This window comes from Anarrhichthys ocellatus, unplaced genomic scaffold, assembly GCF_004355925.1.
Source record: "Anarrhichthys ocellatus isolate YVR2014 unplaced genomic scaffold, GSC_Weel_1.0 scaffold6, whole genome shotgun sequence".
Classification (NCBI taxonomy): Eukaryota; Metazoa; Chordata; class Actinopteri; order Perciformes; family Anarhichadidae; genus Anarrhichthys; species Anarrhichthys ocellatus.
In genome coordinates, this window is record NW_022280036.1 from 6,327,180 (window position 1) to 6,345,987 (window position 18,808).

General features: G+C 38.0%; 1 protein-coding gene across 2 annotated transcripts in view; it reads left to right on the plus strand.

Annotated features, from left to right (window-relative positions):
- The window catches only part of LOC116383219 (CUB and sushi domain-containing protein 1), a 280,770-nt gene that overhangs the window by 227,053 nt on the left and 34,909 nt on the right, over positions 1-18,808 (plus strand). For both annotated transcript variants that reach the window (XM_031846879.1, XM_031846880.1), the window contains exons 45-54: positions 2,248-2,393; positions 3,716-3,796; positions 6,318-6,431; positions 8,649-8,765; positions 9,101-9,172; positions 10,193-10,339; positions 13,480-13,668; positions 13,759-13,944; positions 14,994-15,191; positions 17,514-17,687. In XM_031846879.1, the coding sequence (XP_031702739.1) occupies positions 2,248-2,393; positions 3,716-3,796; positions 6,318-6,431; positions 8,649-8,765; positions 9,101-9,172; positions 10,193-10,339; positions 13,480-13,668; positions 13,759-13,944; positions 14,994-15,191; positions 17,514-17,687 (1,424 nt within the window). The remainder of the gene's footprint in view (positions 1-2,247; positions 2,394-3,715; positions 3,797-6,317; positions 6,432-8,648; positions 8,766-9,100; positions 9,173-10,192; positions 10,340-13,479; positions 13,669-13,758; positions 13,945-14,993; positions 15,192-17,513; positions 17,688-18,808) is intronic.

Here is an 18,808-nt window from a genome sequence, read left to right on the forward strand (position 1 = left end):
TATGTATGTATATATATATATATATATATGTATATGTATATATATGTATATGTATATATGTGTATATATATATGTGTATGTATATATGTGTATATATATATGTGTATATATATATGTGTATATATATGTGTGTATATATGTATGTGTATATATATATATGTATATGTGTATATATATGTATGTGTATGTATGTATATGTATGTATGTATATGTATGTATGTATATATGTCTATCTATATGTCTATATGTATGTATATATGTATGTATATACAGTATATATATATATATATATATATATACTCACACACATGCAGACACATGTTTTGATAAATTGGGCTTGTGTATTTTTCAGTGAGTAAAGATAGAGCCACAAAATTCTTTCTCAGTTTTAATTTAAATGACCCAAATAGAACATTTTGATACTCCAAATGAGCTCCAACACCTTCAGAAGGCCTTGAATTATTGAGGAGCCAAGAGATCCCAGGCACTCTTTATGAATTACATTTTCAAAACCCTTGTTTAATCCAATGGCATGTTCATTAAAAACCTAAAACTGGGCATTTAGGAACTTTATAAAATATAAAATTTCAGCAACATTGAATATTTAATGAGTTAAGTTGAGCCTTTAATCCACAGGCCTTGTTTAATGACCTTGTTTGAAATGAGTGAAACAAGGCAATGCAAAGAAAACATATATATATATGTTGCTGCCCTGTCAATCAACAATTCAATTCAATTTATTTTGTATAGCCCAAAATCACAAATTTGCCTCAGAAGGCTTTACAATCTGAACACATACAAGCATGTGGATGTTTTATTAACAAAGGCTGCTTTTGGTTTCTCTTCCTGGCTGTAATTAGTTCTAGTCGGAAGCATTTCATAAGAAGCTCATACTGATCCTGACCCCTGACCTGCTTTTAGAGCTGTGGCAGACACATGCACCAGCACCTTGTTGATGTGTGACACCAGTCAGCAGTTTGTTTATTCAGCGTAATCTTTTCATAATCAAACCAATCTGTCCAATTATGGTTTTCATCACAATTATGGATTTCCATTGTAAGGAATCTACAGAGGCATTTGTGGAAATAATTGTAGATTTGTAATGAAGTCTTTTTTGGGGTGAGGTGGGGGTGCATTTTTGCCGGCAGATGAATAATAACAATCTATATATTTCTACACAGAATAGATGAGAAAATAAAAACAGTTGCAAACAAAACTAATGGCGGTTGAACCTGGGCAGAAGCAGTGCAGGTTGGTTCCATAGTTAGGTTACCTATAAGAAAATAATTCAATATCATATAATCCTCATATTCCCATCAGTAAAATGCTACAGAGTCGGACAACTTAACTTGATCAGTAAAAATGTGTTTAAAGCCCCTATATGTGGAATCTGTAATTATGGTAATACTGTATTAATAATTCATCATGACATTCCCAGTGAGGAAGTTTAGTGGCATCCATTGCTGTCTGCCACACTGTCTTGTTTATGCTGCCTCTGGGAGGCGCCAAAGTTGGAAATAGTCATAAATATTGCTATTCTACTTTTATAATATTTATAAATTAAAGTTGATTTTCAGACAGTTTGTAAAAAAAACAACGATTAACTTCTGCCATTCACTGTACTCTCCACTCCGCTCTCTATATATGGGCTGCACACATATAAAAAAAATGACGTAACCTTTCATAATTTTGCCAGGCAGACCCAAAGTCCCTTTTGTGATAGAACAAATATAATACTTTGTCCCCGACAAAGAATTTGTTCAGCCACATCTGATTGGTCAAGTCTGGCCCATAGTCGACTGATTGTCAAATCATGTCTTTTTTTATAGCTCCTTGATTCTTTGAATAAGGCTCCTGAGATGAAATCATCAAATAGTCGACTATTTGGGGTCAACCCTTCTTATATTTATAATTTTAAACTTTGAGATACAATCCTTTATATCATTTTTGAGAGTTTTTATTTTCGACAGTATGTTATCCCCCAATTTCCCTTTACATATTGAAAATATGAGTATAAGACAAACACATTCTTGGTATCTTACATCTTGTTAGTGTAAAGGCTTTGCTTACCATGTAAAAAATCATGATTTGAGGAGTAAAAGAAAATCAGGTAAGCCTTTATCGTATACATAGTTATCTTTTTGCGACTATGTTTCTCTCTCTCCATCCCTCTGCTGCAGTTGTTCAAATGTATCCTGCTTCCAGTTTAAGCCTTGTCAGTTGTGTTTGTTCTCTCTTTGTATTTAGGGACGGCCCAGATACGTCTAGTCCTCAGCTGGGAGTCTTCAGTGGCAACACGGCTTTAGAGTCGGCCTACAGTACCAGTCCGAAGGTCCTGATCCGCTTTCACTCGGACTTTTCAACTGGAGGGTTCTTCATTCTCAACTTTCATGGTGCCGATACACACTCGCATACACTTTGACCTGTAGTTTAAGCTCATATGTATTTGTACAGCATATACAGTACAGTAGATTCGGTTAGACACATATGAACACTCAGGTAGAGGGACTGATATACCAAGAACCAAGATGTTTTCACTGCCCATCTACAAAGTAATGCGTAGTTGTTTTATTATTTCTACATGCCATTATGCATTTGCGAATACCAAACTGATTTTCTCAATCAAAGTTCAATTTTGATGTAGTCCCAGTATGAGTGTGGATAGTGCTTTGCAGTTCCATAACCAGTGAATAGCTATAAGAAACAAGGTCAGAGGCCTTACTAAAAGAGAGAGTGAGATGCTAGGGCATAGGCAGTTTTCTTCACCTTGTTGGTCAGGGTGTGCATTCGTTTTTTTTACCTCAAAAAACAGGTACTGAGGTAAGCATCCACACAAACTATCCGCACCCTCTGCCTTTGATTAAACGTTTAGGATATTATCTACTCTAAATACTACTTGACTTCATCAGTTTTTTAAGGTCAAAATATGGTTTTGCTTCAGGAACCAGTGAATCACTTATTTGAAAAGGACATCCAAATCATCCCCACTTGAAAACACCTCTTTCTAATTTTTTCACTTAGCTGCTGTAGGAAACAAGATTTCTCTTTTAATATGCAGGTAGAAAAATAGAAAAAAACACAGCTTCATGTTGAATATTTAACTGACTGAAACCATTTATTGGAGTATAAATTCACTGCGAAAGTTGTTCTGAAGTTCTTGCGAAGTTTGACACTGATGTCCACTTGTGAATTACAGGAACAGTGTGTAGGATTTAGGGGGATTCATTGGCAGAAATTAAATATGCCATTCATAAATATGTTTTAATCAGTGTAAGAATCGTAGTGCTTTCGTTAGCTTAGAAAAAGCCATTTATATCTACTAAGGGAACGGGTCATCTTCAACGGAGTCCACCATCATTCACCGCAGTCTCATTCACCGCAGCTAGTTGGCGCAAGCACAGCAAGCACGATTGGACAAAAGTGTTTTTGTTGTTGTTAACTTTTCTGCCGCCTGAGAAAAAGCAGCCAGGAGGACAGAGGACAAGAGTATTCACAAGAGTAGGTTCTAATTGTACTAAAACCCTAAAGATACCTATTCCACCCTAGTTCTCCAACACGCTTGGAAAGGGATGGGTGAGCAGGGAAAATGTTCTGTCAAAACAATCACACTACCCCCCCCCCCCACCACTCTGATCACAAGTACAAGAATTTGGACTTCATCGTATGTATTTTAGACATAGTACCTAATTGAAATGTTTTTCACTTCTCTTTTCAGCCTACCGGCTGAAGAAATGCCCAGCTCCCCCTGTAGTGGAGAATGCAGAGGTGATCTATGAAGATGAAGACTTCCAGATAGGTAATTATCCTGATTACTAATAATATGACCCTTTGATACAGTAAAACATTGGTTGACCAGATATTACTATAGGTGAATAAAAGTGCTGCTGTTGCATCGATTTACTGCAGAAATTGAAAAAAACAAACGAATTGTTATGTACATGTACGTATTTTGAAGCTTGTCAAGTTTGATACATCCTTAAGATTAAAATGACTGACAGGACTGACAATCTCATAATCAAGCTTTTAGGAGGTCATTATTCTGCTGAGTGTAAATGACTCTAAATTAACCTACTAATGGCCGACATTACTGTGTACAAGACATGCATAATCTAACTATAGCAGGCTAACATTAGTCTGTCACTGTTAATTATATATTTTTTATTACTGAAGTTGAGCCACTTGCTCCAAGTAAAATCCATTTCGGCTACCACTGTGTGTGCATGTGTATGTGTCACGCTGACATGTTATCTTCTATGTATGTATATATATATAGTGTTCTGTATTCATTGTGTTAAGCTTGACCAATGTCTTTTTTTCTGCTTAATGGACTATGTTGAAATGTAACACCAAATATGGTCTCCTAAGCTTTTGAAACATCTATTTCTGGAGAAATAATCGCTTGTCAAGTTCTCCATTTTCCCTCAGCCCTGTATTATGTGATTTGCTCAACACATCTTATTCTACAGTTTGGTGACCTTTTAGATCCTTACAGGAGCTGTACAGTAATTAAAAAACATTTAATTAAAAGACATTTCATAAAACCTCAGCAAGTTCAATTTACCCTGCTAATGGTTTGCAGAGCCTAGTCGCTACTGGCAAACTATACAACAATATCTCTGCAGAAAACTCACATTTTGAAATGTCAGCTTTTTATAGATTCTGAAAAGTGAGTTGATTATTTTGAATGATTTGTTGATTTTTAGGATTTTTTTGTTTTTGATCTTTTGAAGACACATTTAAAGTGCATTGTTCAAATCCCAGGATAGTTTAATATACTGTTCCTAACAGGAGAAAGACATGTACAACAGTGATCCAAAGAGTGGTAGTACTACAACAGAGTGGTGATTTATAAAGATGACGTCAAATAATTGCCTCTGGCATTACACCACAGTGGCACCATGCAGGTTGCACCTGTTCACAGCGATAGTGAAGGCATTCTCTGTGACAGAGTAAAGACCAATGGGAGCTAGTTCGAGATAATCATACAAAGAAATTTCCCAAGCCCTCAGAACATTGGAGTGAATGTACTGTGACTTTTACATTCACAAATCCTGGCAGAATGGAGTACCTCAGAGACAGCTTTGTTGTCGGTCAGTCTAATAGACATTTGTACAATCTGTGAACGAGTTCAAGAAAAGGCTGAATGTTCTTGTTTGTTCTGTTCAACGATTTTAAAGTTCATTCTGTGTGTGTACCGTATGCCTCCCGGACAAGGTTTGAAGCAAGCATTACGTCCACTTGACAGGTGGTAGTTGCCTGATATCAGAAAGAATTGGAGTGGACAGATTCAAAGGTCTGGACACAAGCAAATGGGGTAGATCTCCACCCCATGTTAAGCGTGTCAAATGTTGCCTCTTAAAATGAAGCATCAACTCTACTTACAAAATAAACATCCTAAAGGGCACCAATGCTCATGTTACATTTCGAGGGTTATTGGTTTCTGTAATTGTTCCTCTTGTCTGTACTAGCTGTAATACCATCCAGTCCCTGCACTAATCAAACGTAATAGATGAGGACAAAGTTTTTGTTGCAACAATGTGCAGTATTCAGCAAAGACCATTTGAGGATATTCTCCTTTTTGTCTTTTTAGTGCAAAATATCCTGGATATGTCAGTATTTAAAAAGACCCGTCAGTGGTGATGGTAAATGTTGTCCACTGAAGAAATAAATAAATAAAATGCGTGCTACATTGATCGAGAAAGCTGATTTCTCCTGCTGCGGAGCTGTGCTGACCGGGCCACAAATGTATCAGGATGCCTTGCACATGAGCGACAACTTTGCTACGTCTGATAAATAAACAAAATATACTCACAAAATTTCAATGAAGCAAATATTCTCACACCTAAACAGAAAGATACAAGCCTACACCTTCTGAATTCAAGTTTCTCTCTTACACCAATGCAGACATGCTTATTTGCCTTGTTAACATCCTCTGCACTCATATTTTGGATTTCCATTTTCGCTGTTGGAAACATAGCACAAGCAAAGAGAACAAAGACCTTCATACCGAGTACGTCACTGTCACGTCACTGGTATACGGAAGAGCAACCGATTTTGCAGCAGCTCAGCAGAGACACAGAGAACATCAGTGATATTAGCAGGTGTTTCAGCACTATATACCTAACTCAAATAGTTAGAGATAAGGTTGAAAATAAGCACATTTTGCCTTTAATAAAAAAAGCAGAATCTACCTTTTAATTTTGATTTGCCCCGGATTTTTACTTGTGCAGTCATCAAGATGCTTATTCTGCAGAAACACTTGTTACACGTATAATCTGTGATGACCTGATAGGGTTTTTATTATTTTCCCGTGTCAGGTGATATTGTGAAGTACCGCTGTTTGCCTGGATACACATTGGTCGGAAAGGCGGAGCTGATGTGTAAACTCAATTCCCATTTGCTTTTTGAAGCCCCAACCCCCACATGTCAAGGTAAGGCAACTCCTGAACCATATACAGATATACCGTATGTGCATGTCTATATGAAAATCATATGGGGATACTGAATCAAAATAGATTGAATCTTAACTTAGGTTGCGTTGTTTAAACATTTTCCTCAAATAGATCTGAATACATTCTTTACAACTAAAAAATAGCTTCTGTTCTGTTAAAGTGAATTTTCTCTATGTGTACTCCTGTTTGTCATTTGTCTGTAGAACAGAAATGTATGTGTGTTTCAACATTGTACAAGAAATATTAACTTGACAGATTAGATGTTAAAAACTATCAAAACATTTTCATTAAAAAATTGAACCCCGGCGATTTACAGTTTAACTTTGATAAAGTTTGGGGCTTCATAAGAAACAGATAGAAAATCAATACAGAGTGAAATATTTTGACATATAATTAAACTCCAAAACATCCAGATTCTACACTTTCCATACTGTAACTTGAGGCGTCTTTTCGTTAGACCCTCCGTGCCTGATAAAGACCCTCCGTGCCTGATAAAGACCCACATCTTTCCAGGCCCCTTACATTTGTTGACAAAGTTTTCTCCAGAGCCGCAGGAGATTAATCATACAGCTGTTTACCCAGGCTAAAGGATACTCCGCATGAATAGTAAGTGGATATTGAGGTGTGAAATTGATGGAGATCCCCTTTAATCCATTGTCTTGAAAATATATCTTACAGTTTTAAAAGACAGATCACCTCTCCACCCATTGTTCAAAGCCTTCATAGACAGTAAACCATGTAATGTAATGGTTACCATTATCACACAGAATTTCAGATCTTTATAGAGGAAGGTATCGTTATCTCATCAGGGTCTGGGGTACATTTTCACCAAGATTTAATTTTGAATGCAAAATGGTGGTAAATCACTGTAATGGTTTGAAGGAGGCCTCTTTATGGAAAACATAACCCTAAAACCCACATTCTCTGAACCAAACTATTCTCCAAATGTTGTCTCAACATGCAATAAAGACCTTTGAACACCCTTCATGCTAATGTTTACATACATTTAACCAGTAAGGATATTAATACAAATATCAATCCTGCTGCTTCTGCTGCTGCTACCCACAGGTGAACGAACTATCAAGTCAAGATGAAATCCATTATAGAAGAGACATACATTTAGACATGTCAGAGAGGGAAAAGCACAGGTGAAACCAATTGTGTTTGGTCCCAGTAAGCCACGCCAGTGAGCCAGCATGCACAATACCAGGACCCTGGAACTAGCTCACCTAACTGGACTGCAGTGGTTTTTAATGTTGTCAAATTACATGTGGGCTATTTCTTCTATGACATGCCAAAAAAAATCTGCTGCCAGAAAGGTATATTAGGCACGAGAGTCAATACATCAATACATTTTGAAAATATTAAATTGTTGTGCCAAGGTGAATACAAGTTTGCAAAGAGTTTGCAAAATCAGCAGAAATGCAATCCCATTGGCACCGACAGTCCTAGAGTTGTGTGTTGAAAATGTTGGATGAAAACTTAAAACTCTGTCCACTCCTCATTACCCTGTAATTAAAAAGGTATTGAAGATTTAGTAGTACAGCGGTTGATTGTGGCATGAATTTGAGTTTTAATTCTAAAATGAAAGAGACATCAGGAAAGAAGCACTTGATATTCTCAGTTCAGCAGTATTAATACATTCACACTGGGAAGTGCTGGTTGCAGCTCCTCGCATTTTTTATGAGACAACTGAATATTGATTTGAATTTCTCTTTTGAGAAAATTGTTGAAGAGATGCTCAGCCTTCACCATCATGTGTGATGAACAGAGTGTCCTTTCCATTATAAAGCAGGGTCAAAGGAAACCAGCACTCTTGTAAGAGAACATGCAACCAAAGTGCTTCCCCACACAAGAGCAGAACGATTGGCAGAGGCTCGGGCCGTCTAAATGGGCAGAGAAAATGGACATGTGGCCTTGAGATTCTACACATGCCGTCTTTGGCTCAACATGACCCCTAAGGCATGAAAGCAAGTTGTATGAAACATACTTTTCCAAAGGTGTTCTCTTTATGCATGTTTGTTGGAGAAAGGATACAGATACAAGTAGTAGGCAGATAAACAGGACTGGAGAGAGGGATGGAAAGGATGCAAATTGGGAAAGAGTTGCTGGAAGCTAGAAATGTACAAAATAAAACTCTGAAAAGTTTTCACTGTTTTGATCAGTCTGACTGGCTTTTGTTTATTACCCTTCCAGCCCAGTGCCCAGCCAATGAGGAGCGGTCTTTGTCATCAGGAGTGATACTAAGCCCCGGGTTCCCTACTAACTATCCCAACAGCCAGACATGCTCCTGGCTTCTACATATGGTTCCAGGTACAGTGTGTGATGATGGGATGCAACCAGTTTGTGTCCAGACTGCTGTTTGTATGTGTAGGGGTGTATTTTTTTTTTTTTGCGTGCCTGTGTGGATGTTGTACAGTAGACTGTATTGTATGTACAGTGTATGGAAGTGCTGGTACTGTAAAATATAGAATATGTCAAGTGATGCTTGCAAGGCTGTGTGTGCATATACAGTATGTATGGGCATTAGCTGTTTGGGCATAAATATGTATAAAGGTTTGTGCATGCCACCCTTCATTTGGTTGTGAGGTATACTTTATATTGCAGGTTTTTGGACGTGTTTGTAAATTATTTGTGTTGTTTTCCAGGTTACACCATCAATATCTATGTAGAGATGTTCCACAGCGAGAAACAGTTTGATGAACTGGAGATTTTTGATGGTATACAAAGCTTTGCCTCTCTCTTTTTGCTATACAGACACAGACCGTCTTTCTCTCTCACACACACACACACACACACACACACTCACATGCAGCTTTAATTCATGTTTGTTTATGAAAAGTAGCACAACACTTAATAAGATGCACAACACTTAATTCTCATTTGCGGTGTTAGGAATTTCCCCCACAGGAGTTCCAACTAGCTTGTGTAACAGTCAATTTGAGTTTGTGCGTGCGTGTGTGTGTGTATGTGGAATTTAACTTTCTTCTACTTTATTTATTCATTTTTATTTACATAGTATTATTAAACACTTTATACAACTTTATATAACCAGTGACAACTAACATAGTTTTGTTAGGATTTTTGCCAGGATCAGAATATCAGTTCTTCAACTCAAGAGGCCCACTCACAGAGCCCACAGCTCAGTTTGTAAAACAGCAAACGTCATAACAACCCGTCAAAGCACAGATAAGGTCTTACCTCCTTTAAAAATATGTTAATTCACAAACAGGGATGAGCATATATAATACTAATACCCTATGTGTATCCCGCTCAGCGCTGTCTCTTTGTATCTATCTGGTCCTAAACAGCTGTCTTTGGTGTTCCCGACAGCGATGGCATCATTGTGCAGTAGATGGCTGTGACTGGAGTTGTTTCTGAACTTACTGCAGGCTCCAATCCACTGCTTGGTCAATTTGTGGTCAATAAACCTGAGATGAAGCAAAACAATTTGCTTCAATCAGAATCATGTAATTTGGAGGTACTTAGCAACTTAATGATGCTGTCACCTTCATGTGCTGCGTGTCACAGTAACAATAAAACACATTCTGACTGCAGCATATTGTTCATCTCCGTCTCAGGTATATTGGAATTGTAAAATTTCCTGATACACACATATGAAAGAAGAACACACACCGTGCACTAAACTAAATATTTTACATTTATGCTTATACATGAGCAGATACAAATATACAGTGTGCTGTACACACGTCTGAAGTGTCATCCACTTTATTCTCTAGGATCCTCAGGACAGAGCCCGTTGCTTGTCGCTCTAAGTGGTAATCACTCATCTCAGCTGAACTTCACATCTAAAACGAACCAGCTCTACCTACGATGGTCCACTGACCATGCAACCAACAAGAGAGGATTCAAGATACGATACTCAGGTACATACCATATCTTTCATTTTCTCTAATTGTTTTTGTTCATTGCTGTTCATTCATCAGCTGGTTATGCAAAGTCAAACACTATCTTGTTATCTGTTAAAGATATAACTTGTACTCACATTGTCGGTTGCTGTTTGGAAACACAGCTCAGCAGTGGTCGAGCAAGAGTGAATGAAGAGAGGGACCAGCATTAGTGAGAATCAGAATAATACAACTTTATTTTCTAAGTGATTTACTGCGGTTGCATTCTAAAGCACAAATGAACGCATCCATACCTCCTCATAAACGTGCGGGGAAGGTGCCGGATTTTGAATGAATGCAGCCCAAGGCATGCTTCAGGCCAGGTCTGTGAGCCTCGGTACACCAAGGGGCATAACATAACAAGGGGCATGACATAGCAGAGGTGTTGGACCAGGGAATGAGAACGGGCTGCATACCCAGTTTATTAGCTCGGGATTTCACCCCCATGTGGGGTCCAAATGCTCTTTGCTGATTCCCAGGAGAGTCCTGGACATAGCAAATTAATAAGAAATGAGAAATAAATTGACAGAGGGCAGGATCTCTGCAGATACATCGCCACACACTATTAGTGGGTCATGAGGGATTATTCTGTACCTGTCTATACTTTCTTTTTTAGGAAATTGTTGCATATTATACCTTTAAAAGCATAAAGATAAAGCTTGAAATTAAATGTAAATCTGCACTACTTGCATGTCAGGGAGGAAAGCTTCAACTTGAGTTTTTTCACACAAACTAGAAGATCAGTCTCCTACCAAGTCAAGAAAACTCTCAGCTGTCTCCTCTGCTTTATCTTTGCTTTCACACTAATGAAATTGTATGCTGTGTTGAAAAATCTTCGACTAATGTTGGCTGAAGGGATTTGTCTCCATTAACATGAATAATCAACCCCAACGCCTTTCTTATCGTGAAAATGAATTGATGCATCAAGGATGTAGGTACCTGAGCCGTGATCATTTAGAAGACACTCCTAATGGAAAACTTTCTTTTATTGCATCAGGCCAATCCACTTAGTTAATTTGAATCACTGTGTTTCAGAGTGTATTATCTGTATTTATCAGCAGGTTCTTGTGGTGCTCTGATCATTAGCTTTGTTCGGATGGGGTTGTGAAGTTCTTCAGCTGCTTTTCAGTCAGGGGTATTCATTTGTAAACAATTTGTGAAATTTGTTTCAGTCATAGAAATACAATTTACAGAGAGACCGATCGTGTTTGGACTTGAGAGAAGAGTGTCACAAGGTCGGTCTCCTGGCTCTCTATATTGAAAAAAATGTGTGATACATTTTAGTTTGTTGTTTGTATCGGAACAATCGCCAAAGTTATAGTATTGTTTCTTCCCCATGGGTGTTGCCGTGCCCTGACAATGACGGCTATACAGAGAACAGGAATTTATAGTATAGTTCATACTGTATACACTTACACTGTTAATGCTCTGGTGAGCTTTATATTAAAGCACACCATACATATTGTACAGTATGTATGTGTATGTTTATCAGTTGCTGACAGTTTAACATGTACTTCATTATCAAAGGCCTATTTGAGAATTAAGACTTGGTTTTAGGGATAAAGTAACAATTACGTTGAAGTTTCGAGTCAAGGGAATGTATTACGTCAGAGGCCTTGTTGGAGGCATTGTTCTTAATGGTATCATATTTATATATCCACTGACCTTTCTAAAAGCAACAATAGCCTCATCGCTTGTGCACATGCTTCATAGTGATTCACTTTGAAATTCCACTCCTCTCTTACTATCTCAGTCTCTCTACTGTATTGGTTTTGTTCTCTTTTTGTTGCTGCTTCAATGCGTCTGTGACGTCTGACTTGGGTCAGGCTCTAAACTATTGTGGGAGTTAGACGTTTTAAATCGGCATCTGTAGTAGTATCAGTAATATGTGCCTCAACATATTTTATATGTGAGAGCAAAGCTATCACAGTTCTCACTTAAACATGTATGAGTCAGCTCATGGTATAAGCAAAAGTATATACGTTATGTCTCCCAATATAGCGTGTGTCATTCTTTGCCTCTGCATTGTCCATTTTCCTGCAGCTGCTGGACAAAGACTGTACTAACCCTTTCTTTTCATTTTCCAGAATAGCACATTGCACGGGACATGTGTTGTGCATGTTGTGCTTTCACATGCACAATTAGAATATTTACAATGTTTTGTTGGACAGGACTTTCTCTTCCTCAATTTCCCACTGGGATTAATAAAGGACTGCACCTGTCATCTCATAATTGAAAGACAGTTAAATATAGGTGTGATGTGTCCAAAATTAGTTGTTTTTTTTTTCAAAGAAATCTCCCAACAATTTGAGATTTTTCTTTATGTAGGAATTCAAATTCAATGTTTCCTGTAGCCGGTAACAGAAGTAATTTCAACCCCAACAGTCCCAATCAGATTGTCATTGCAATTCAGTCTTAAACAACTGATCCTCTGATATGGACGCTCTGAGATAGATTATATTCTAATACCCAGGAGGATTTTTTGTCCCTTTATCAGAATCATAAACATTCAGTAGTAAGGAATTGAAAGACTGGGCCTTCATCCCCTGAGTGGATATTTCTGCACCACACATGGTCATGTTAGAGAGAAATTAATGATAACATATGAATGTAGTGGTGCAAATCAAACTGATTGATTTTGGAGTAGATATAGTGAGCAAAACAAAGGTCATATGACTCTTTGAGGAGAAGGAGAAACAAGATGTTCCAAGAAGACAAAAATATTGCTATACATTTCAAGTACTTTATTTGCTACCAGTTTTCGAGTAAACTGTTTGTATAAGGAACTTGTTTAAAGGCTTTAAATCTGTATATGTTGATTAACTCACAATGATGCTGCTGCCAGCGGTAATGCCAGGAGGGACATAGATGATATTTCATATGTCTATGATCCAAAAAGCCGGGTAATGCCATATTGTTTCCAGATGCACCTTTTTTTTAAACTAAAAAAACCCTAAGGACCTGACTTTCAGTTGTCTCTCGTGCTAATTATTTTCTGCATAGAAAATGAATTAGAATGGTAAGTGGTAGAGTTTCCTGTGAAGTGATAAAAACACAGAGAAATACTTTTTTATTAAATTGTTCCTCATCTGTCCCTCTTTGTCCCTCTGTCTCTCCAGCTGCCTACTGTAGCATTAATGATCCTCCTGTGAATGGCGGCGTGGTCAACCGAACCAAACTCCGGCCAGGTAGCAGGCTTCAGTTCTATTGTAATCGTGGTTACCGGATGATAGGCTCAAGCAATGCCACCTGCAGGCTCCGCCCCAATGGGCTGTTCCAGTGGGACACGCCCCCACCTTTTTGTCAAGGTAACATATGAAACACATTCTTCAAAAAAAGTTGACAGGTGTTAAAACTTTTTATTGCCCTTAAACTTTTCTGTCTTTGTGTTGCGGCAGCCGTCTCATGTGGAATCCCTCAGTCGCCGGGCAACGGCAGCTTCCAGGCTAACCAGTACACCGTGGGTAGCCAAATCACCTATCACTGTAACCTTGGTTTCCAACTTGACCCTGATGTTCAAATGACAGCAGTGTGTTTGGAGGAAGGCAGCTGGAGTAATGCCGCCATAGCACCCAGATGCCTACGTAAGTTTATGAAATGAGTTGACAAAAAGTAAAAACATCTGAGAGGAAAACTTCACCCTTAAAAATGACCATTTGTATCACAATTTGTCACAGTGTGTTACTTGGAATTATTGATGAAAACTTTGTTTTTCTGGCATGCCTCTGCAGTTAACGCAGAATTTAAAACACTTGCGCCTGCACGAGCAATAGACGGTAGTGGCAGAAATGTTTTACATAGTAAAACCCCGTGTTTAACATCACATTGCAATGTGATGTTAAACACGGGGTTACTAGTGGACGCATGGAGACGTAAAAAAAAGGTAAACACAGAGGACGGCTCACCTGTGTTCAACCTGTCATATTAAATGTACTCAGAAACATTAAGGATTAAAGATGGAACACAAAAAAACATGAAATCAGAAGATATTTATTTATTTATTCATCAAATATTTGATTTTGTCATTGAAGCTGTTTTGACAAAAACAAGTAAGTATATTATTTGGAATTACCTCTCATCTTCTGAGGTAAGAGCCTGGAAGACGTTGAAATCAGGGAGTAAAAAATATAAATAAATACCCACAATTGCACATCATATTTTTTTTGTCGTTGCAGCAAAGTGCTATCCGATTCGTATTTATACCATTTCAAGCCCTCACAGTCTCTCACACTCAACCATTTACCAGGTGACGTCAGTAAGTCCTTGAGGGTTCAGGGTTTGAGGCTTTACTAACTAAAAAAATTAGTAAGTGGATCTTAGATCAGTGGATCTTAGATCACTTCATATTCAAATAACTGTGGCCATGGTCAGTAATAAAATTTCATATTTCATTCAGAAAAGGTATATGACCAAAACATTCTGGTGACATCACCTATACACATTATAAGATTATAGATTTTAGTGATTTATAATTTAAAAATTATATATTATAGAGGTTCATGTGTTATTTAGTGCTGGCATGTATGTAAATCATATGGCAGCAAATAGCTTATGATTAATGACATAAATAAAGCTTGAAAACCTTACTTGAATGTTTAATTTAAATGCAATTTGATTAAATATTGTCTTCCAGCGATCCACTGCCCCAGCACAGATGGCACCTTGTCAGACCACATGACCTCCCGCCTGCTCTCTGGTAGTTTGGAAGAGTTTGGTTCTATGGTGATGCTGGAATGCTCAACAGGTTACTATCTGGGTGTGGGGCATCGGAGTCTTCGCTGCCTTGCCAACGGGACCTGGGAGGGCTCAGATGACCTAGCTACATGCAAAAGTAAGTACAATACAAACACCGTTGTGGCTCTCCAGTGCAAAATAAATCTCAACTGCTGCTGTCTTATAATCTGACCTCTTGCCCTCTAAACGAAATAATAAAACTCCACTATGATACTATGTTTTGTGCGCTTGTTAACCTCCCCCGGCACTCTAGATGACATATAACTATTTATGAGTCTACGCCGACTCCGAGCATTTATTTTATTACAAGAGATTCCCTTTATAATGGGTACACATATATTCAAATACCTTTATATGAAATAGTAGATAGAAACAGTCCTTTGTAATCATTTTAACTTCTGATGTGATTGTCACTGAAATCAACAACGTTTAGGGATGGGCAAAAGACACCATATAAACCTAGGGATAAAAAAGAAACCCCATACAATCACACAGACACACTCCACACACAAAGACACATCTACATGAACAGGGAACCCATGCAGACAAAAAGACAAATATCAAAAGAATAAAACTGCATTTCATTTGCTGCCACAACCTGCCACGAATGAGTTATCAAAACAGCGTACCCAGCCTGTTACAAGCAAAACAGTTTCGGAAAAGTCAGAGAAAGTTATTCCTCTGAGTACCCAGATAGCATGTGTTTTTCTTGTTTTGATTGGAAGCACGCCAGCATAACACTAATGCAGGGTCGCTTTGCTCTCATCCGTGCATTAGGGTGCATCAGCCTTTCAGCTGGAATCCTTAACTCTGCTAAATAGTCTTTGCTTCAATAAAGGACAAACCTCAGCGATGTTTGTGTGAATACTTTTATTTCTGAACTTCTACCAACAATTTCCACCACAGACCTGGCGACGAGGATGTGGTGGAAATTGTCTGTAGAAGTAGAACGACCCTGCAGTATAAAAACAATTACTTATAGAGTGTGTAAGTGTGGGAAGGGAGTGGGTGGCCATCATTTGCAAGTCATATGAAGGAAAGAGGAAAAATACTGCATATGAAGACAGTGGACATTTACTGAATCTTCTGCAGTGGTCAGCAGTGAAGCGCACCGCAGCTGTTAAAAATGATCATCATCGGCTGTATAAATCCAAGATAACATCAAAAAGCATGAAAGAACGGCACAACAGAGCCTCAATATATTTCAATTATATCTTCTAATACTGTGCATATATATCACCAAGTACGATTGTAGTTTTTATATAGTTTCTGTATGTAAGTGAACAGGACAGTGCTGTCAGGCCTTCTGCCCTCTCCAGTCACTCACCCCTGTCTCTTCGATAGCTGTCAGTTTCAAGCGGTTTCACGTCATTCAGATGCAGAGAGACAGTGGGCTTTTTAGGAAATAGTTACCGCAGTTCGCACCTCAGTGACCTTACACCTGGCTACGGCCATGCTGCTCACACCAGAGGTGCATTTCTCTGCACCTGTCAACAAGCAATTCTGCTCCTCTGCTCTTTTTTCTCTCTATCTTGCTGTGTATCTGTTCACTCCAAAGATAATGCAAACAAGTTTGCTAAAATATTGGTCGGGACAATTCTGTCCTCCCAAAATATTGATAGGGACATGTCTCTACCGTCCATATGCAAACCTACTTAAAGGGAAGCTTGAGAGTGAGTGACTTTCTGTCTTTGGGTTCATCCATTCCCCTTACCACTTTATTCTTATTGAGGTACCAGGGGTATCTTTACCGTTGCACATTGGGACTGTGATAGCTATTTTGAACAGAATGCAGCCTCTGCTTCCTAAATGTGGGGTAAATCTGAGCAATAGTGGAAGATTGTTTTTTCAAATAGTGTTATAATGCAATGTGCCTTTGCTGCTTCTTTTATAAGGGGAAGTTTTAAGTGAGCATTGTGAATAAAAAAAAAAAGAAAGATTAAAAATGAAATGTATCTTGCATGAGAGCAGTGGTTTTCAAACTTTATTTTGCTACATTTTCAATGTATTTCTTCATTTTGTCTTGATCCGGTATTTGAGTTGACCTACCTAACACTCCAGCAGCTCAGAGGGATTTGGCAATGTAACAGTTGTGTCTATTCTTCAACTTGGCCACTGGTTTGAAAACATGTCTCTGAGGATATTAAGGAAAAATAAGATCTTAAATCCTGTGACCTACATCTAGTTCAGCCAGGTATTGCATTGGAAAACTACATTTACAGTGTTTGAAACAGGACGACTTACAATGTTATCTTACCTACAGTAACACCATGACGATTTGGCAACATCAACCACTTCATATTCAGATTTGTGAAAACACAGAAAATATAACAATACCAGTAACCGTACAATGCTGTTTCTAATTCCCAGTGTATTTCTATCACAACCATGATCTTATCATATTTGTTTTTTTATTTAGTCATCTCCTGTGGTGAGCTTCCTTCTCCACCCTTTGGGACCAAACTGGGCACGTTGACCACATTTGGAGCAACTGCAATCTTTATGTGCAACCATGGCTACACGCTGGTGGGGTCACATGTCAGAGAGTGCGGTGCCAACGGGCTGTGGAGTGGTGCAGAGACCAGGTGTCTAGGTAAGGTTCTTAAATGTGATAGGGGGTACAATGTGTTGTTGTCTTTCCCAATGCCATTTTGGCCTAAAAATTAACAATCTAATCAATTATGAAAATAAATTCAGCAGGCTGAATGGTGTGAATCTTATTTCTGAATACATTAAGGGCTTGATTTAGACCTTCAGTAAGCACTGACCAGAGATGATTAATCCTGATTTTGCTTACTGTACCCACTCTACTCCAATGATTAAGCCTTGAAGTTACATGCCTGAATAAGAAGACTTACGCAGGATGCATTTTAAATTAATGCATGTATTAATCAAGTCTACCTACACATTATTCATCTGAGATTCTAAAATATACCTACAAGTTCATGAAAGAAGAGTTTAGATTTGACGAAATCACAATTAAATCACTGCTACAGACGTGGACTTTATGTGGTGAAATGACAGTTAGCTGTGCTGCTTTTGTCAACACATGCACTGGGTTGGGTTTGAAAAATTGCACATCAGAATGTTGTGTATAAAAAGTGATATCATTTTCTGATTTCCATTCAACCGTAAGTGACCAACCTCGATAGTGTGATTGTAATTAAGGTCTGTAGGTTTAGTGTCATGCTGACATAAAAAAATCACAAATGTTTTGTAATGAACAGATCATCATGGTCAAATATTTTCACGAGGCTGTTATGAGTTCTACAATCCTCTTATGGTATTCTGTTTTTAATTAATTTATTGAAGTATCTTAAAAGCAAGCAAAACATCTGTTCCTCACAATTTGAAAAAGGGAGTGTGTGACGTGCAGCACTTTTACATATTCATCTGTGTATTCAGGAGGCGCAAATATTGACGACACAATTAATTACAATTTGCTTCGGAAGGACCCTCATACACTTTATTGCTATAAACAGTTTTGGTATTCAAGATAAGACCACGTTTAAATCTGAGTGGTTTTATAAAATCAGGCATCTGGGATAATGATTTTGAGTAGATTGTGTTGAGAAAACGGATTAAAATATCTGCATTACATCAAAAGTACTCTGCAATGAGTTTTGAAAACAATAATCAATGTTCTAGATGCTTGTTTTCACAGCATTAATCATAACTCGAGAAAGTGTTTTATGTGTGAAGCATTTCAGAAAA